Consider the following 21,137-nt stretch of genomic DNA (forward strand, 5'->3'; position numbering starts at 1 on the left):
AAACCACCAAAGGACAGTTTCCAGCACTTCCTCTCGATATTTGAGTTTCAAGAAAGTTTCGTAAAATCTCCAGATGAAGAAAAAGAACCGGAATATTATACTGTTTCATATTTACTGGGAGTAATTCCACCTTACTCGGATCGATGATAATGTCAATTCCAATCGTCTATGATTACTTATAAGACGTGAAAAATACGTGAATTTTTTAGTCTCCAATATGGTCTATGTGAATATAAGCTTCATTTGGATTTTGATATCAAGTTTTGTTCTAGTGCAACATAGAGCATAAAATAAGTTCCATTCAACGGACCAATCTCGTATAATTTTTGAAAATTTCTACCACAAGAATTTATATCCTGAACAAAGTATATTCAGTTTGCAGGAAGTGTGTAACACTCAGAAGGAACCGTCGGCGACTTTATAAATGATCATGTGACGATCCGACAGTTTTATTTATGCACGTCACTATTCAAGCTTAGATTTTTAAACGTATTTGTCGGATCTTAATGATTTGTAACCCCGATCAGGTTATTGTTTTGAGATTTTTTCAATGCATAGAGGACATTTGTTGACAGTGACTGATGATAAATTCAGGAAACTCGTGATATTGAACCCAACGAAATAACATGAACACTGCCATTCATAAGGAGTCTATCTGATTCATGACCATTATCCAACTTTATTAATGTTATTCTCTTTCATACACGTTTGAATGAAGTTTTGCGACACTTGAATGCTGATTTGACAGGGGAAGATTTCGTTCTGAAATTTAACAAACGTCATTTTCTTCGCAAGGAGCTGCTCTTTTGTTGGAATCACCAATATCGGACCACGATATGATATATCTGCTGTAGTCATGTCTGTTTGTCTGTATGTACGCAAACTAGTCCTCCAGTTTTGGAGGTATCGATCTGAAATTTTACACATGTTCTTTGTTCCTCAAGAATCTGCACAATTATGGCATATATCTTTCCTCACAAACTGATCCTTTTATTCTAAAATAAATGCACCGGTGAAGAGTATTAACATAATTATATGTAGCCTCGGTTGTTCTGAAGTTAACATATTTTCTTTTTTGATATCAAATTGACATTTTGCTGGTAGCAAGTAATTGATACAAACATAAAGAAATATCCATATTAAACTGATGGAATCGATCTATTTTATGCAATTGGAGTTCCCTTACGCAGTGATGTCTGTTCAAATATATATTTTACAATAACCAGTTTGTTTTAATAAATTGCTCAGAATATATTAAAATATGTCTTAGAAGAATCAACAAAATTTTCAAAAATGTATAAGTATGTATTTATATGTATACACGTGCGTAATGTATGTATGTATATATTTTATAAATACTGATGCCGGTATAGAATTTTTGGTACGTGCCGGTTGACACACAAATTTTGGAATGGGTTAACTATTGTTAACTTAACAACTTAAAAAACCAAAACTAGATTTTAAGTTACAGAACAAGAATTAAAGAATTGTAGCAAAAAATTTAAAAATATATACATATGTATGTATGTATGTACATATATTTTGTGTAAATGTGTTTCGCTGTTTGTACACAGGTACGATTAGTCATTGCGATAAGAATGTCAACTCCAAGAATATTCCTATATGTACATATGTATGTTATATGCAGTACATACTAACTTGCAAATCATATATGTACTATGTATGAATACATATATAAGACATCATCTGTATTTACTAATTAACATCCGTTGTTTGGAAGTATGTATGTATGTATGTACGCAAATATGCATTGCAAATTGGTTCACAGCAAAAAAATGTTTATTTGTCAAAGTGATAAGCACATTTGTACTGATTGACATACATACATACATACATATGTATATATAAGAAATATTTATGAATATCATACGATTACATACATACTATATGTACTCAGCATCGTGACGTTTTTAGCTATTTACAGCAGTTTTTTGCTCATCTCCAATATAAGTAAGTTAGTAATACTCATTAGCATTGGCTTGTATTATAGGTATTTGAAAAAAATATATATGTATGTACAAGTATATAGAAACAATTTGCCAGTTGAGACGACCTTAAAAGCAAATATTTATCTTGCACTTTAGCACGTGCTAAATTTTTCTTGTTATTATTATTTTTCAATGTTTTCATTTTTTTCGTATGCTTTTTCAGTGAAGAAAACCATATTGAAAGGAATTTCGGGTACATTCCGTTCTGGCCAACTGACGGCGATTATGGGGCCCTCGGGAGCGGGCAAGTCGAGTTTGATGAATATTTTAACAGGCCTAACGTAAGTTTATATACATTTTTAATTGAATTTACTTACATACTATTTGCGTTTATTTATTGTTATATATACATTTTATATATAATTATATATAAATCGATGTATATATGTATGTATGTACATATATTTATGAATTCAAATGAAATCAATTATTAATAAATTAAATTTAATTACATTATATACTCATAAATTCAACGACTATAGCAATTTACAAAATTTATAATTTTTATGGCACGATTGGCGTTTTACATTTATAAAGGTCTCAGCTTCAAGTTATCATTCTCTTTATGTTCCGGGCACAAGAAAAATTAGATTAGGGCCATAAAAAAAACAAAAATTTAAAAATAATTTTTATCTAGCCTCTACATCTCATGGACCAATTATCCGATTGCTTTATCGTTTCTTTTGAAGCTTAGATTTTTAAAGGAATTGCTATGATCTTAGTGATTACCTCTCACTCTGATCTTTTTCGACCCAGTTATTGTATTAAGATTTATTTCAATGCATAGAAATATTTTTTAACAGTGGCTGAGGATTGATTCCGGAAACCCATGCTAATTGTACCCAACGAAATGGACTGAACAATTTCATTCATAAAGAATCTAACGACGCTAAAGGATCTGATTTATGGCTATTATCTAGCCTCACTAATATTGCACCCTTTCACATTCTTCTGCCACATTTAAAAGCTGCTTTGATAGGGGAGATTAAGAACTGAAATTTAACACTCTTTTCTCCCAGGAGCTTTCGATCTGCTTTTCTGAAACCACGCATATCGAATATTGGATAAATCAGCTATACAAACTGATTGATCAAAATCATCATCAAGGCCTTGTATGGGAACTGCGAACAAATTTTTTCAATTGAACCACTGCAACATACAAATATTTGCCATACAAGTTTGCACGATCAAAATGATCAAAGTTAAGTTTTTGTATGAAAAACTTTTTTAATTGCGAAGGGTATTATTACAGGTCAATTGAAAAGCCCATGGCCTACCATAGTAAAACAGATTTTTTGGCAAAATTCGTTTTTTTTTATACAACATAGTTCTCTTTAAGGGTTATACACTGATAATAGTGACCCTTCATCTTTTCGATACCATTTTCGTAATACGATTTGTCTTTTGTTTCAAAAGAAGCCTTAGTTTTGGCGATCACCTCCTCATTCGACGAAAATTTTTTCCCAGCGATCATTCTCTTGAGATCTGAGAACAGGAAATAGTTACTGGGAGCCAGATCTGGAGAATACGGCGGATGCGGAAGCATTTCGAAGCCCAATTCACAGATTTTTGTGTTTTATTGATTGTTTTGGCGAAACAATATTTTCTTTTCCTTCAATTGCGACCGTTTTTAAGTTAATGCGTTCTTCAAACAGTCCAATAACGCTATGCAAGCGACTTTTACCTATCGATAGTCCTCCTTACTCAAGGTTTTTCAAGGTAGTCAATAAAAATTATTCCATGCGCATCTCAAAATACAGGCTCCATAACCTTGTCAGCCGACTGTTGCGTTTTTCCAGGCTTTGGAACGGGTTCATGGTGTGCAGTCCTCTCGGATGACTGTCGATTGGACTTCGGAGTGGAATAATGGACCAAGTTTCATCCATCATCATATATCGTCACAAAAATTCGGGCTCCGTAACATCAACTCGTCGTTGCTTTTAGTCAATGGTGAGCTCGCGCAACACCCACTTTGACAGATCTTTCTCATACCCTAAGTTATTTTTTTATGTTTTAATCAGTAACAACCCCTTTTGGACATCCACCGTTCACGGTTCTCATTTCACCACGTCTAAACGTCGCATACCAATCCTTAATGATTGATTTTCTTGGAGCAGTGTCCGGAAACTTGTCATCAAGCCAAGTTTTTGCTTCAATTGTATTTTTTCCCTTCAAAAAGCAATATTTTATCAATACGCGATATTCCTTTTTATATTTACCACATATAGTTTTGATACAACCGAATTTCGGTTTAATTTAGTCTGGTTTAAAAAACTTTAGACGTATTAGTAATATTAATCAAGTATATTTATGAAAATGAAAACTATCTTCTGCAATTGTCGCTTTTATAATTTTTAGGACAAAAGGTGTCAACGGTAATATACAGTTTGGAGACTCACCAACTAAATCGCGTAAACTCTGTTGTTATATAATGCAAGATGATCATTTTCATTCATGGTTTACCGTTGAGGAGACAATGCTGCTGGCGGCTCAATTGAAAATCTCTAACGATTCGATGAACATGAAGGAGAAGAAAATGCTGGTAATTAGCTATAATATTCATGATACAAATAGTACTAGTTTCTTCCCAGAACCCAAAAATGTCGATGTTTTATGGAAATTAGGGCTGATGAACTGGCTCAAGTTGAACCATTTTTAATTTAAATTTTTTTAAAGCACAAAATCAAAAAGTAAATGCATTCGCCATTCTTACTTCCAGATTGAACATTTATTGGACACCCTCAAGTTATCGCAGACCAAATCAACACGCGCTGGAAACCTATCTGGTGGCCAAAAGAAACGCTTATCCATCGCCTTGGAGTTAATAGATAATCCAGCGGTGCTATTTTTGGATGAGCCAACAACGTAAGTACCTTTCTAACTGAATTGTATTGACTTGGTATTTACTGAACTAGTACTTTTTTTTCTAATATACATACATACATATGTATATAGTATAATTATTTTAATATATGTAAATATTTGTTTCAAATTTTTATACACAGTGGCTTGGATAGCTCAGCATCTTCTGACACAATACAGTTACTACAAACCTTGGCCAATGAGGGACGCACAATCGTTTGTACAATTCATCAACCCTCGTCACATGTTTATAGTCTATTCAATCAAATTTATGTGCTGAGTCAAGGTTGCTGTACGTACCAGGGTACGCCGCATAATACAATTGAGTTTTTAAGAACGGTCGGTTTGGAATGTCCGACTTATCACAATCCAGCTGATTTTCGTAAGTATGAAATAATGTAACTTCCTCCATAGTTTATAGATCAATTTCAGTCCGATATTTTACGCACAAATATCTGTCGAATATGCATACGGGATTTGCTGATATAAAATCGAACTGAATTGATGAAAATAATGGTCCACATAGTAAGATAAGATTAATAGATAAGTACTGTACCGTGACCTAAGGTCTATTGTGCCCTCTACTAAGTTACAACGAGCCACAGCATATTCATAAATTCCAACATACTGCTAGGTGCTAGTGAGGCGATGTGATCCCTGTTTGACAAAATGGATACAAGGGCACTTATCCTGCGTCTACAAACTACTATGCAGTCAATTAGCAGGTGTTCTGAAGTTTTGGGCTCCCTGTCGCAGTACCGACACATAGTAAAAGGATGTCCAATATTTTTACATCTAGTTGATAGTTTAATTTAGCATAGTTAGAATTATCCGGTTTGGATGAAATATGCCCCGTATTCTACAATAACTTTTTCCCATTTTGATGTTAATTTCCTATAAACAAGGACTGTAGAGGCAGTAATCACTAGCTGCCAGATCCGCACCACAAGATGTAAGCCTAAGAAGCTCCCAATCAAGTTTACGGAGCTTCTAGCGAGTTATTAATGATGTGTGTGGCCTGGCGTTGTCCTAAAAGAACACGATTCCTCTCGCATGGGCCAAAACTGACTGCTTCTGGGCGCATGCTTCTTTTGGACGACACTACAAACTATTGACAATACAATACCAAATTAAAAGTTTAATCACAGTCCCATTAAATACATAGCAAAACCTTTTTGACAGTCAATTCTGGGTACCATTTGCGCAGGCTCATCGCGATACAACCACCACAGTCAGTAACCAGCAGTCGTACTCGACGTTTTATAAAATCATATAATTTCGAGAATTGGCCATCATCTTTGACAGCAAAATTATTGGAACGGAATTGACGCAACCTCTCTATTTTTTACGGTTACGGAAGCATAACTGAATCAAGCAATCCTGGTACAAGGCAAGTTTTTTTGTATGAAATCTCATCTTTCTAACATCATATAGCGAAATATACAAAGCGAGGTATAGATTACTAGAGCAATCAATATATGGTAATCAAAAAGTATTTCTATTTTGTCAATCACATTGTGTTATGCCATACATTGTATAGTGCCATAAAGAAAGATGAGATTAAGCTTGAGATTTGTGAAGTTTACGGAAACGATGCTGTATTAGTTCTTGCAATGGTTCGCTCGCTTCCGTTCTGAAAATTTCGATGTGAAAAATGCCCCTCGCTCTGGTGGACCTATCGTTGAAGAAGTCGATGAAATTATGGAAAAGATTGTTCAGGACCGTCACATAAGCAGACATGAGATCACTATGGAACTTAACATTCATGATCAAACGCTTTTGAACCATTTAAAAAAGGTTGGCTACAAAAAGAAGCTCGATGTTTGGATATCACATGAATTGTCTGTGAAAAATTTAATGGACCGATTCTTTGCTGAAACGAAATGAAATTGAACCATTTCTGAAGCGAATGGTAACAGGAGATGAAAAGTGGATCAAATACGACAATAATGTGCGAAAAAGATGATGGTCCAAGCGTGATGAAGCTAAACAAATGGTCGCAACGCCAGGATTGACACCTAGAAAGATTATACTGAGTGTTTAGTGGGATTGGAAAGGATTGAGTTGCTCCAGCCTGATCGAACGATTGATTCTACATTTTACTGTCAACAACTGATGAGATTGAAGCAAGCAATCGAAGAAAAACGGCCAGAACTGATCAACCAGGACAACGTCAGACCATACACATCTTTGATGACTCAGAAAAAGCTGGGAGAGCTTGGCTGCGAAGTTTTGATGCATCCGCTATATAGCCCTGACCTTGTACCATAGGACTACCACTTGTTTCGGTCAATGCATAACTCTCTTAATGGACTAAAGTTCGCTTCAAGAGAAGCCTATGAAAATTACTTCTAGTAGTTTTTCGACGAGATACCAGAAAAGTTTTACACTGATGGAATATTGTCTCTAGCGAAAAAATGACAAAAAGTGGCCTACCAAAATGGTACATATTTGGTTCATTATTAATATAAAAAAATAAGTTGAAATTTGATTAGAAATGCGAAAATACTACCCAATATAAAATATATTGACAAGATCACTGAAAAACTTTGCTGGCAACTCAACTTTCCCCAATTAACTATCTGATTCAGGGGTTGTTTAGTAATTAGAGTATTAACTTTCCTAACTTTTCTACCAAAAAGTTTCAAAAACTGCGGTGACAGCATGCGCTGACCATTTTATTGCATCTCGAAAGATGGCTAAATGATTATTGTAACAAAATTTATTGAACCCTCCAATCCAATTGCCGACTAATTGATATAATATAATTCGTGACCCCAGATATGAATGAATCTTGTTAACTATACACATAAACTACACTATTCCATCTTTATTAGAAAAATTATCAACAAAACTACTTATCTATTAATAATTCTCTTTGTATGTAACTCTGCAGTGCTGGAGTGCGTGAATGGCGATTATGGCGATCACACTGATGACTTAGCCGCTGCTGCCCGGCAGCCTAAATGGCGATATGATTATGATGCGGAGCAACCGCAACACTTGGACGGTTTAAATGGCGTACAAATCGTGAAAATGATGGAGTCTAAACGGGGTGGAGTAAAGCAACTATCCCCATCGATAACACCACCAATATCTGCCACAAAACATGTTTACCCGCCGCCGGAATGGATGCGTCTGTGGCTGCTAATCGGTCGTTGTCATGTGCAGTTTTTCCGCGATTGGGTGAGTACAAAAAAGGCAAATATGGAATGAGAATGTGAAAAGAGGAATAGAACATTTGCTGATTATTTTCCTATTCGTTATGCTGTTATTGTTGTTTTTGTTTCACTTCCCAGACGGTGACCTACTTAAAATTGGCTGTGCATATTATTTGTGCTATACTGATTGGACTGCTATACGGCGATTCCGGTTCAAATGCGACAAAGCAGATTGCAAATTTAGGTTCATTCACAATACACAATACTTATTTATGGTATACGACAATGATGCCGGGCCTATTGAGATGTGAGTATATAGTATATGTACCTATATGTATGTATCTATCGAATATTGTATAAACGAAAATGTAGATGGATTTGAAAATGTAGTTTGTTGTTAGAAGTGTTTTGAATTCGTTGTTGAAGCGGCAGTATTGACAGTTGTTGGCCGGATGAAAACCGGGTACATTCGCGTTTCATATATCAAACTCTCACGGAAACGGTATTTGGGTTGAGTTTGGCACTAACAAAGGGTTGATCCGAAATTCACCAGCTTTTCAAATTGTTGTTCGTTGTCAGTTGTCCGAGTAACTGAAACCTTGAAGTCAATAACCGAGGCCTTCGATCCGAAATTCACCAACTTTTCAAATTGTTGTCCGTTGTCAGTTGTCCGAGTAATATCAATGACTGAAACCTCGAAGTCAATAACCGAAGCCTTCGTGTTCCTTTCATACCATTTTTACGTGATGGGTTCTAAACCTCCTTTAATTCGAAACACATGGGTGGTCAACGGAAGATCGCCCACGTATCCAATGGAAGGACCAAGTGCATAGCGGCCTGCTTTGCATTGGGGTGTGACCCCCTAAAAGATAAAGGCAACTGATGCAGACCGACCTACGGTTGTAGGCGCCAAAGAAGAAGAAGAAGTAACCTCTAAGTTGTACTGTCATAAGCTTAAGTGAACACTGTACGAGTACACAGTAGTATGCAACGGGGTTTCAGACGCTAATTGTCAAAGTTGTCTCGAAGATGGCTAAGTAGAAACACTTTATTCTCGACCATACAGATTTAGCTAGATTGAGGTTAACTCTATAAGAGCAGCCACAACAAATTTGTGAAGGGCTTAAAGCGCTTCCATGATATTTGTGGATTCCTTGATCTATACATAAGGGTCGGTAAATTACAATAACATTTTTCTTATATTTTAGTCCCTCAAGAAATCAGCATAGTCAAAAAGGAAACTTTCAACAATTGGTATAAATTACGAACGTATTATATGGCGACACTGATAACGTCTACACCAGTGCACGTAAGTTTGAAATTTTAAATTTCAAAAGCAAAAAAATTATATAAATGAAACTAGTAAATGATGTAGAAAAGTCTATATTTTCCACTCAATTTCTTCCTCAATCTCAGATCATATTCTCCATGACATATATCACCATTGCCTACCTGATGACCGATCAGCCATTCGAAATTGAACGTTATGCCAAATTCATGTTGACAGCTGTCGTGGTGACGATATGCGCCGATGGACTGGGTGTGCTATTAGGCACTATATTGAATCCGATTGTGAGTACTTTAAACATTTAACTAATAAATGAATGCCGAAATTATACTGTGTGAAAAACTCGCCAAATGTGAGAACATTTTGACGAAAAATTATCACAGGCAAAGGTGAAGAGAGTAAAATAATTCTATAAATTTTTTATGATCTATAGAGTTGTGTCTCTATTAATTTCTTCAACTTGTTTGCGTCAAGCGCAGGCATCGTAAAGGATGACTACCTCTCTTGGACCTAGGAACTGAACTCCATCTGGTATCGCAAAGGACCGTAACTGGTCTATGCATGGTTTATTGGCCTGCCAGTTTATCCCAACCTAACCTAACCTTCTTCAACTTGTCCCTTTTGTAATATTATCTTCAGAGTTTCTGATACTACCAACCCGTTGCACAAAAAATATATAATAGTTTATTAGTATTTTTTTTTTATAAATATATCCATTTTTACTAGAAAAAGTATTCTTCTTTACAGAACGGTACATTTGTGGGTGCTGTCTTGACTTGCTTCATGTTGATATTTTCCGGTTTCCTTATACTGCTCACACATATGTCGAGCTTAATGCGCTTGCTATCGTACTTATCACCAATTCGTTATGCGCTCGAGAGCATGGTCCTGGCGATATATTCTAATAATCGTGGGAATATTTATTGCCCAATGGATGTGGTGTATTGCCATTTCAAGTGAGTAGTAACATGGAAATATATTTTTATTCGGGCGGTCGCGAACATTTAATAATTTCGGTTGTAAGAATGCGAGGAGAGCTAAATGTAAACAAAAATTTACAAATTTTTTTAATAATTTCAGAAAGAAAAAAAATGTAAATCTTTGCAAAAGTAACAAATAGTATATTTACAGTTTATTTTTAAGCATAATTTTTATAGTGTGAGTAGGCTATATTAAGCTTGCCACGAAGTTTGTAACATTCTGAAGGAAACGTCGGAGATCCTATAACATTCAACATACCAACAAGATAATAAATTTATATGAAAGTATAAATTCGTGTCCACTACTGCTGAAAAAATATATTCTATAGTAATTTCTTTCTTTTCCGCGTCTTAGTTTATTGCAAATACATAAGTACTTGAAATTTTTTAAATATTTTATTATTATTATTTTTTTTGCAGAAATGCCAGCACAGTGCTACGCAGTTTCGGTATGGAAAATGGAAATTTCGGCATGAATATATTAATAATGTTTCTGCAGTTGTCGACTTTTAAAGGATTGGCTTATGTTATGCTCAAGCGAAAACTGCGAGCGTAAAATATTTTATATTATAATTAATATAATAATTATAGGTGATATAAGTATGAAATACTGTTAATTTACTAGTTATATTTTATATATAAACATACATATTTGTTTATAAAATAAGTTACGGTGTATTGTTAGAAATATGTAGTAAAAGTAATTAAGCAATAGTGCTACAACAAGAAAAACAAAAAGCGAATTACGAAATAGTTCAAAATATGCATAAATATATATTAAACTATTGTAAAACCAGCCAAAAATTAGCAAATATTAAACAAAGTAAACGATATTCTAAAACAACTGAGCCTTTGCAGCATAAACAAAGCCATTATAATTGAGAATAAATAAAAATTACTTGCAATATTTATTTATTAAATATGAAGAAAAAGCTTTTGAAGTCATATTGTTATAAATATTTACAAATGCCAACTGAATACTTAAATATTAAATATAATGAACAAACGAGAAAATTAAAAAAAAAAACGACAAAAACAAAACCTACGTGTGATAGTATTATAATTTTAAATAAATATGAAATGAAGTTAAAGAAATATTTTTATAACACATATGATTACATTAATACGTTCATATGTAAATCTACAAAGCGTAAAATTTGTTTACGCGACTGTAGTAAGCAAAAATATATGTGTAATATACATATATTAAATAATAAACGTAGTTTGTGTGATAAGACGTTCGTGCCTGCATACTTACTCTATAAATATATGTATTTATATATGCATATAAGCACTTTTATGTATTTATATTCACATACAAAGTAAACAAATGCACTAAAGTTTATAAGTGAAGGAATTTTTGAAGTTGTTCTATAAGCAAGTGAATACAAAGTAAAATAATAATAATAGATAAGTTAGAGTGTTGTTAGTTTTATATTTGTATCAGCACACAAATGTTAAATGAATAATAAATGGAGTGATTTGGAAGAAAACTTTATTGCTCACTAATTTTTACTATTATTACTACTCACAGCTAAACTAAAACTGTTTGAATGTACGTTACATAACAGTTATATGCTATAGTTTTCCGCTACCAGCGTTGCCGACTTGTGTGGAAAGAATGTTGGAAATAAAAGGACGTAAAAAGTAGTTAATAAACATGAAAAGTTTGCTTTATTAGTGAAATTGAACATCACCTGTCAATACAAGAATACAGTATGCAATAATTTAAATATTAATTGTTTAAACTTATTTGTTATGCTTTTCCAACTGCATCTTTCTTAGCATTTCGTTATGCTCGTACTTTTTCTGTGCATCTTCAGCTTCGAGCTTAAACATAAGACGTTGATGATTGTATTTTTCATCTTTCTCTTTCATTTCCATTAGCCTCATAATACGGTTATGTTCCAATCTTTCCTTCTCATCCGTTAACTGCAGTTTTATAACCTTCCTTTGAGCCAATATTGCTTCAAACTTTTCAGCAGCTATCAATTCTGAAATAAATTCTATATTTTTACATTTTATCACAAATCCAAACTGTAGATACTGGGGTGTCTGTTATTTCCATCAAGTTGATTTTTACTTTTAGCGCATAAATTCAGGTACTGTTTGCAACAATAAAAATATCGATTTGAGTAATAACGGACCCCCTACTATACACTCACGGTTCAATTGAGCATCAGAAACATTTTTTAAAGAGGGTTCAGCTTCAGGACCAGTTGTTTTCTCTTCTGTTGGATTATTTTGTGCAGACTCTTCAAACACTTTATAGCAATCGTTAAGGGCAGCCCCTACAAAATATTTTACTTTTCGTATATTACCGCTTTCCGGATTATCTTCTTTATGCAAGTTATGGCTTTCAACAATTCTATGATTAAGAACTTAAAAGAAAAATGCATTTATTATTTAGTGATGTCATAAGTTAAACATGATAATCACCTTTACTTAAGATGGGACTTTCAGCAACAGTATTATCATAAAACAGGTTGAAGCAGTCATTAAAGGTTGACCTGACTAACCTCCTTACCTTTCTATTACATACATCGTCTTTCGTTTCTATTAAAAGATAATACCATTAAATTTAGTAGGTAGTACAAAAATATAATCACCTTTGGGCCAGCTAAGGTTAAGTTTTACATATTCCTTTTCAACTATACCCGAAATAAGCTCTTGATAAGGATCATTGTTTTCACGTCTCAAATCCGGACTGTGGGCACGTTTTTCTATATCAAAAACCCATTATTTATATAAAAAAACAAATTTAAAATGCTTAATAACTTACTGGAGGAACTCTTCGCAGATCTTTGGGCTACCTTTTTTAAATGCCTGTAACAAATTTGCAAGTCACCTAATGAACGAATACTACCTTTGGTGGTGACATTAAACTCGTATGATAGATCCGTCCAAGCTTTTTGCTTTTGCCTATGACTATTTGAGTCAACCGATTTTTGTTCAATTAACTGTCCATACTTTGTCAGGAGATTCAATAGGAGCATTATTTCATCTTCGGTGAAATGTGGAGCGTCTTCCAGTCTTTTTTCCTCTTTCATTGTTTTATTTATATTTTCCATTTAAAACAGTAAAAACAAAACGCGACCGACTAAATTGATAAGATAAAATTATTAACTTGATTTTACGTAGATTTAAAATTTGGAACTTTAATCCTTGCAGCTCAACTATAACTTCAGAATTTAAAATATCAGGTGAATTCGATAGTCGACAATTATAACGGAATAACATAACCGCAAAGGTAAATAACAAAATACACCGCAAGTAAGCCGAGTTAAGTGCTGCACACATAGAGCGCGACAGACTGCAAGCAACAACTGTCAAATATTAAAATACACACGTTCTTAAGGGCACAGTTATTTAGACAGCTGCACGTGTAGTTGTGTAGACGCTCTCGCTAACTTGAAAAGATTCTTATACTTGCCAACGACAGTAGAGAGGAATGATGCCACTAATATGCTGAACACATATATAACAAATCTATTTGTTTTGAAAAACATTTGCTAGGGTTGCAGTCATAATAGTGAAATTATTTTTAATTTTATTGATTCAGTTGATACGGTAGCTCTCGGAAGTGCACTGCTTTATCGTTCTATTACAATTTATCAGCTGTCATTCTGTTTTTCGCAATAAACGTCAAAAAACTAAAGCAGTGCAAAAGGTTTTCTCTGATATAAGATTAAATACTTTATTTCATTTAAAAAAGTGTATATTCCGCACAAATAATAATGTTTAAATCAAGTTTTGAAAAAAATCTTGGTAAGCAAAATATAAATACTAAAAGCTTAACCGTGAAATATATTACATTTTACATTCTAATGACTCAGCAACCATAGTGCAGTTTAACGATAAGTAACACAAATAATTGCAACGGGTGGGTCAGCGAACTGCCTTCTCACTATCAGCAGAGCATTTAACTTTTGCAATTTTCGTACAAATATCTAATATTTTCCGCAATTTTAGAAAATGCTACAAGCCACCTACGTTTGGAGCCCGAATGGCCTTCTATTCTACTCATTTGTGACGAGATCAATCAAAAGGATGTCTCGTAAGTGCAAAATATTTACATATATACTTATTTGTATGTTAGTAGTAACTATATATACACTATGGTATGATTGAATGTTACAGTTTTTGTATTAAAATGCGCATTAAATTTTTTTAATGTTTTATCTGTAAATTTTAGTCCCAAAAATGCTTTTGCTGCGATTAAGAAAAAAATGAGTTCACCGAATCCACATTCGGCTTGTTATGCGCTACTGGTGTTGGAAAGTGTAGTAAAAAATTGTGGCGCACCAATGCATGATGAAGTTTTTACCAGGGAGAATTGTGAAATGTTTAGTAATTTTCTGGAGCAGACACCACATGAAAATGTGCGTCAGAAAATGTTGGAATTGGTGCAGACTTGGGCATATGCATTTCGGTCATCTGAGAAGTATCAATCAATAAAGGTGAGTAAAAGCATATATGCACCAGAAAAGAAAATAAAACAATGAAACAAAGTTAAAATGAAAGCAACGCGTATAAGCAATGGCTGATAATTCTGTGAAGATAAAGAAAATTCACAAAACATAATGAAAGTATATAAAGGCACTTAATTGAATTACGACTTTCAATCCAACAAGGTCTGAAAACTTGTACGCTTGAATACAATTTTTATTTTTACGCTTTTAAAATGAGTACTGAATCGGAGTTAAGCCTGGATGAAGAAGTGAAGATTTTATGCACAAAAAAAAGTGAAATACTGAGTAATGCCTTTTCTTTTTAGGACACCATGACTATACTAAAGGCTAAGGGACATACATTCCCAGAGTTGAAAGAAGCAGATGCTATGTTCACAGCTGACACTGCGCCAATTTGGGCTGATGGCAAAGTTTGTCATCGCTGTCGCGACGAATTTAACTTCACCAATCGTAAGCATCATTGCCGCAATTGTGGTCAGGTGTTTTGCGGTAGATGTTCCAGCAAACAATGTCCACTACCTAAATTTGGCATTGAAAAAGATGTAAAGCTTTTCAGGCTAGACGTTTAATACAATTTTTCTAAATATATTAATTTTTGTTTAGGTGCGCGTTTGTGACGGCTGCTATATAATGTTGCAACGTCCGAATGCCAAGCCAGCAGTACGCACAGCAGCTGAGAGTGATTTGCCAGCTGAATATGTCAATAGTTCGCTGTCACAGCAAGTGCAGGTGAGTGTGAGTGTGCAATTTTCTTAAAATTATTTATAACATTTGCAACACAAAGAACTTTAAGCTATTTATCATATTTGTTTATAGACGCCACCACGTAAAAGTGAGCAAGAATTAAAAGAAGAAGAAGAACTGCAGCTAGCTTTAGCGCTGAGTCAATCGGAGGCCGAGGAAAAGAAGAAACAACAACAACAACATGTAAGTAAGAACGTTATCTTATCGAAACTTTGATAAACAAAGACAAATAAGAGTAAGAACCCAAATAATAATATTTTTTTTATCAATTTACTTTAGTCATTGGCCGCTTACCGTTTGCAACAACGTTCGCCCAGTCCCGAAGCACCACCAGCACCCAAAGAATATCAGCAAGAAGAAACAAATCCGGATCTGGCTAAATATTTGAATCGCTCTTATTGGGAACAACGTAAAGTGAACGAATCGCCCTTGGCAAGCCCGTCAGCACCGAGCCCAATGCCTACGCCGCAACCACAAGCACAACAGGCACCTATACAGCCAAAGGTGTTTATATTAAATATTATTAGTCATTTGTTTATACAATAAAGTGTGTTTACTAATTATCATTTTTCCTAACAGTCAGCTGATGAGGTGCAAATCGATGAATTCGCAGCGAATATGCGCGCACAAGTGGATATTTTTGTAAATCGCATGAAATCGAATTCCAGTCGTGGACGCAGCATTTCAAATGACTCTTCGGTGCAAACACTCTTCATGAATTTAACTTCATTGCATTCACAGCAACTTTCCTACATTAAAGAGATGGATGACAAGCGCATGTGGTACGAACAATTACAGGATAAATTGGCACAAATCAAGGACTCACGTGCCGCGCTAGATGTACTCCGACAGGAGCATGTTGAAAAGCTGCGACGCATTGCTGAAGAGCAAGAGCGTCAACGACAAATACAAATGGCACAGAAATTGGAGATAATGCGTAAGAAGAAGCAGGAGTATTTGCAATATCAACGACAACTAGCGCTACAGCGCATACAAGAACAAGAACGTGAAATGCAGTTGCGTCAAGAGCAGCAGAAAGCACAATATCTCATGGGGCAGACAGCATTCCCCTTTATGCCGCCGGGTGTTGTTGCAGGCCCACAAGGTTCGCCGTCACATCAAATGAATAATGTTTACAATCCTTATGCGTTTAATCCAAATTCACCGGGACCACTAAATGCCGCTGGTGGTGGTGGTGCAGCACAATATAATCAAACAGGTGGTATGATGAATCCAGCTGGTGGACCTATGGCACCAGGTGCCATACCACCAGGTATGTATGCAGCAGGTGGTGTAGTGCCAGGTCAACCGAATCAACAGCACCCAGGTATGATGCTGCAGCAGGGACCAATACCACAGCAAGGTATGATGCCGCCAGGTGCACCGCAAATGGGTGACAGCGTGCCAAATATACAAGGTAAGTGCATACAATTAATGTTGACACTTTAAATAGTTTAAAAAAAAAACTGTCTTCTGTCACTTTTTAGCTCAACAACCGCCAAATCCAGCTTTAGGACCACAACAACAACAACAACCACAACATCCCTCGCAGTTGACGCATGTAATGTTGCAACAACAAAATGTTTTGCAAACTCATCCACCTATACAAATGCCACCACACCAGGCACAGCATATACAGCAACCACCACCACAACAACAGCAGCCACAGCAACAACAGGTACCCCAACAGCAACAGCAGCCGCCTCAGCAGCAATCACAACAAGTTCCACAACAACAACAACCACCACCACCGCCGCAACAACAAGTGCAACAACAACAAGCACAGATACAAGCTGTTGCTGCCGCACCCGCACCACCACAATCTGAACCAGAGCCACCAGCCGCCGCCGCCCCCGAAGAACCCGCTACAGCGGAGTTAATAAGTTTTGATTAATCTTACTCACCTACTAACTGTTAAACTTTAAATGAATTTAATATCTAAAAACACATTTATATGCATACATACATACATATATACACATAATATAGTAGTAATATTAATCATTCCTTGAACGACTATATATAAACGATAAAAAAAAACTAAATTAAACTAAATTACTGAGTTTCAAATTAATCAGCTTTTACTACTTTATATATGCCAAGTACGTAAATATAAAACGTGAGTGCCGAAAATATGAATTTAATCCATTGGCATCCCAAAAAAAACTTAGTTAAAAAAGTTAAAATATTTTCCAGAATTTATAAAAATGTTTCAGTTTCGAAGTAATGGAATTAAATACATTATAAATACATAAATGTAGTAGTTTTCGATTTCTTGATTGGAGTTTTGAGGTGAGTTTAGGCGTTTGTCGTCAATATAAACCAACTAGTTTTTGTAGTGGCAGAAAGCATTCCAGAAGTCAATACCCACAACAGCCGGTTCTACTTTACCGGATGTGACCTGAATTTTATCCGACCAATGGCTGTTATTTCGAGGACCTAACACTGTTTGGCCAAGGACTGTGAACTCGGCAGATTTCTGCCGCTACCACAACAACAACACGACTATAGTGGGTCCGTGGGTGTTGAAGGTCAGCTAAGTCACGCAGGTATACTTTAGTGGAAAGAAGATTAGGCAATTGAGCCTATGAGCGCTTGCAATAATCTGAAGCCAAGTTTAGAGGGTATTTGAATCTCTTCAGATCTTGAGTTTATTGCGTCAATGAGTTTCTTTGCGATGCACTAAATATACAGTTTCTTTGTCATCAAGGTGTGAAGGTTTCTTCACTGTGCATCGCTTATCCCCACGAACCAGACAGGGGTGACGGACTATAGTATATAGTGATCCAAGTATTGCTGCAAAGTTTTACTAAATTTTGTCTAGAGAAGGTGTTGCTGTAGTAAAAATCTCAAAATATTGTTGAGAATTTAAACAGTTTTTGGTCGTATATAAAAACGGATCCGTTCCCCTTACGTAGTTTTCCTCATATTAACTCGAACTTCGTTCCACATCAAGAGATCGTAGCACCGGGAAATACCATTTATGAAATAGAGGCCTTCCCTAATTGGAAGTTAGAGGTTAAATTAGCTTAGAAGACTCCTCAAGATGTCGAGAATTAGACTGCTCTGTGTAGTTTTTTTCAAGCCAGATAAAAACTATTGTAGCTGGACAACAACTTTCGAACAAACGTCTTGAATAACTTGAATGTCTCAAAGTATGAGATCCGAGCATTGCGCAGGCAAAGGCAAGACAAGACAAGAAGGCAGCAATCAGCTTGTTGCAACTGGCATCTGGTAAAATTTTTAACCGAAAAATCCCAATTGAACAGTGTCCAGTTAGAACCTTTTTACTACCATTGAAACGTGGACATAGGTCGCTAGACGAAGAGCTCACTGGCTGGTGTCAGTCACCAAAAAAAGGTTAAGTTGTCTGTTTGGTGGTATTTCAAAGGAATCGTTTATTTTACCCGACAATACCACGATTAATTTTAAAGTGTTTTGTGATCATCAGCTGAACAAATTGATGGTGAGTTATGCAAAACAAAAGAGACCTGGATTGGGCAATAGAAAAGGTGTAGTGTCGAAACCTCAAACAAGTTTGATAATATGAAAGGGATGAGCTACCACTACTTCTATAGTCTACAGACTTTGCAGAGGTCTTTGCTGTAAGTCGGCCTATAGAGATAAAGCTCTAACAAAACTATCGCAATGAAAGTATAGTTACATTCAGCGACAGTCAAGCGATCTCTGCATACGAGAACTAATCGCTATTGGTGCAGAGTGTATAGAACGGTGTCACCAAGTGCACCTTATCTGGGTTCCCGTTCACAAAGGTATAGCCTGGAGTGAACTGGCTGATGAGCTCGCCGTCTCCGCAGTATCCACCAGCATGGTAGAACCCGAACATTTCATTGTGGCTACCATAAAGATTACCATAAATTAGATCCGCAAGGACGAAGGAGTGGACACGGTGGGGTATTGGCAACAACTCCAAGTCATACAATGTCAAGTAATGGGTGGTTACAACCTTAAAAGCTTTTAATATTTAATCAACCTTCCAAGGAACAAAGTCCGGCTACTTGTCGCCTTCTATACTCTCCATTGTAAGCTACAGAAGCACTTATACATATAACATAGGGGCTAGCTTCTTATGCGAATTGCTGGTGCTACGACATGGCGCCTGAAACTCCAGAAAACCTGTTAATTGATTGTACAGTGTACTGTAGGCGGGCCTTCTGATCCATTTTTTCAGAACAGGATCACATCGCCTCAATAGCCCCTAGCAGTATATTGTTTATCATTGGAATTTATCTTCATTTATTTACCTATGCTGCGAATGAGCCAATATTCTATCGTTCTAATTCATAGTATTACTTAAGGGCTAAATATACTAAAGATACTCACTCATATACAAGTTAACACTCTCAGGCTCTTATTCTTCTGCACTCGATAAAGTTTACCTTTGCGACATAACGGGATATGCGTCATAAATTTATAATACGTCCTACATCATATCTCACGTCATCGTTACCAATCTCCCTGATTTTTTGGAGGATTAACGAAAACTTTCAGCTAAAATTACTCCAAACCAATACTCACGGACTTCGTTAAACTTTACCCCAGCATAGATTTTGTTCCACCGGTATGCAGTAGAAAGACTTTAAAATTCTACACCCGCAGATAAGAGCAGCGAACTCTAGCAATATAACCTCAAAAAATGAGTAGCAACAAAAAAGCTGAAGATTTCGGGAAACAAAAGGGAAAGTCTCTGCGGATATGAGTTGATGGATGCAAAGCAGATGCAAATAAAAGGAATGTAACGGTATCTGGTGATGTTGCAACATAAAAGTGGTATGCAAATGAGACATATGTGCGCACAACACAAAAAAGAAAAGCAACAAATAAAATGTATGCACATCCCTGTCGCATGTATACAAAGATCGCATAGTTCGGCTCACACTACCGACTTGTGTCTCGAGGCAAGTACCGAGCATAGCGACGCAACGCTCCCTTCAAGATTTTATTTTATTCTGTGCAAATTTCTACCACATATTGTGGCCTCTATTTTGTCGTTTTGTTTTTGTGTTGGTTGTTGTCTCACAATTGTTGCGTTCTCCTGTTGCTCGTCTGTTGTTCTGCCAAATGCCAATGCAACGCTGTGAGTCTAACGTATTGTCCGTCCTGCGAGTCCATTGTTGGCATGCGTGTGGCATACGGCTTGCAACAGCATTGTGATTTTCTTTCTTCATTTTTTGGCATAACTTCAGGCACACCAACAACACCAGCAAAAACAAAAAAATGCGTCTGCGTTGCTCTAATGCAATTTAACTTTTCTACTTTTCCTTCCATTGAGTCAGCTACACTTCCGTTATGGTTTCCTCTTGCTATGCCCGGGGTGGCATTTTTGCTACCGCCGCAAGCATCTTTTGTTTCTTGCCACAGCTTCAATAGAAGTTAGGAAGCCGATTGAATGGGGAGCGCCTCTTCCAAAGTGCATGAGATGTTTTGAAGAAATTCCTTCTTTATTTGCTCGTTTTTTTTATTGCTTTCAAATGGGTGTGTATGTGTGTGTGCGTAATGGCAGGGATTGCTGTGCTCCATAAACACACATTGACCTGTTTGTGCTGTGAAAGTCTCGTCTAGTTGAACTAACCAAGAAAGGTGAAAAGGTGAACACAGTG

At 35.9% G+C, this 21,137-nt stretch overlaps 3 protein-coding genes across 11 annotated transcripts in view; 2 read left to right on the forward strand and 1 right to left on the reverse strand.

Annotated features, from left to right (window-relative positions):
- The window catches only part of LOC126752072 (ATP-binding cassette sub-family G member 1), a 45,018-nt gene extending 33,225 nt beyond the window's left edge, over nucleotides 1-11,793 (forward strand). For all 5 annotated transcript variants that reach the window (XM_050462625.1, XM_050462626.1, XM_050462627.1 and 2 more), the window contains exons 3-12: nucleotides 2,173-2,290; nucleotides 4,368-4,551; nucleotides 4,729-4,874; nucleotides 5,015-5,253; nucleotides 7,768-8,057; nucleotides 8,171-8,339; nucleotides 9,241-9,341; nucleotides 9,449-9,604; nucleotides 10,068-10,276; nucleotides 10,721-11,793. In XM_050462625.1, the coding sequence (XP_050318582.1) occupies nucleotides 2,173-2,290; nucleotides 4,368-4,551; nucleotides 4,729-4,874; nucleotides 5,015-5,253; nucleotides 7,768-8,057; nucleotides 8,171-8,339; nucleotides 9,241-9,341; nucleotides 9,449-9,604; nucleotides 10,068-10,276; nucleotides 10,721-10,856 (1,748 nt within the window). In that variant the 3' untranslated portion in view covers nucleotides 10,857-11,793. The remainder of the gene's footprint in view (nucleotides 1-2,172; nucleotides 2,291-4,367; nucleotides 4,552-4,728; nucleotides 4,875-5,014; nucleotides 5,254-7,767; nucleotides 8,058-8,170; nucleotides 8,340-9,240; nucleotides 9,342-9,448; nucleotides 9,605-10,067; nucleotides 10,277-10,720) is intronic.
- A 155-nt stretch (nucleotides 11,794-11,948) lies between these two features.
- LOC126752081 (uncharacterized) lies at nucleotides 11,949-13,488 on the reverse strand. Of its 2 annotated transcripts, none has more exons than XM_050462642.1 (5): nucleotides 13,083-13,488; nucleotides 12,910-13,023; nucleotides 12,740-12,856; nucleotides 12,466-12,681; nucleotides 11,949-12,294 (listed from the first exon to the last, which is right to left on the reverse strand). In XM_050462642.1, exons 1-5 carry the CDS (start codon nucleotides 13,369-13,371, stop codon nucleotides 12,050-12,052), a joined length of 981 nt encoding a protein of 326 aa, XP_050318599.1. In that variant the 5' UTR covers nucleotides 13,372-13,488; the 3' UTR covers nucleotides 11,949-12,049. The 2 variants fall into 2 exon arrangements, with proteins under 2 accessions (XP_050318599.1, XP_050318598.1); XM_050462641.1 differs by having other exon boundaries at nucleotides 11,949-12,306.
- Nucleotides 13,489-13,929: 441 nt separating this feature from the next.
- Nucleotides 13,930-17,772, forward strand: LOC126752069 (hepatocyte growth factor-regulated tyrosine kinase substrate). 4 transcript variants are annotated; one of them, XM_050462617.1, is made up of 9 exons: nucleotides 13,930-14,068; nucleotides 14,273-14,357; nucleotides 14,496-14,760; nucleotides 15,078-15,314; nucleotides 15,376-15,507; nucleotides 15,589-15,699; nucleotides 15,796-16,020; nucleotides 16,096-16,933; nucleotides 17,004-17,772. In XM_050462617.1, exons 1-9 carry the CDS (start codon nucleotides 14,038-14,040, stop codon nucleotides 17,408-17,410), a joined length of 2,331 nt encoding a protein of 776 aa, XP_050318574.1. In that variant the 5' UTR covers nucleotides 13,930-14,037; the 3' UTR covers nucleotides 17,411-17,772. The 4 variants fall into 4 exon arrangements, with proteins under 4 accessions (XP_050318574.1, XP_050318575.1, XP_050318576.1 ...); XM_050462618.1 differs by having other exon boundaries at nucleotides 15,376-15,501; XM_050462619.1 differs by lacking the exons at nucleotides 13,930-14,068; nucleotides 14,273-14,357; nucleotides 14,496-14,760 and adding an exon at nucleotides 14,844-15,020.
- Nucleotides 17,773-21,137: the final 3,365 nt, after the last annotated feature.

The sequence above is a fragment of the Bactrocera neohumeralis genome, chromosome 3, assembly GCF_024586455.1.
Source record: "Bactrocera neohumeralis isolate Rockhampton chromosome 3, APGP_CSIRO_Bneo_wtdbg2-racon-allhic-juicebox.fasta_v2, whole genome shotgun sequence".
NCBI lineage: Eukaryota > Metazoa > Arthropoda > Insecta > Diptera > Tephritidae > Bactrocera > Bactrocera neohumeralis.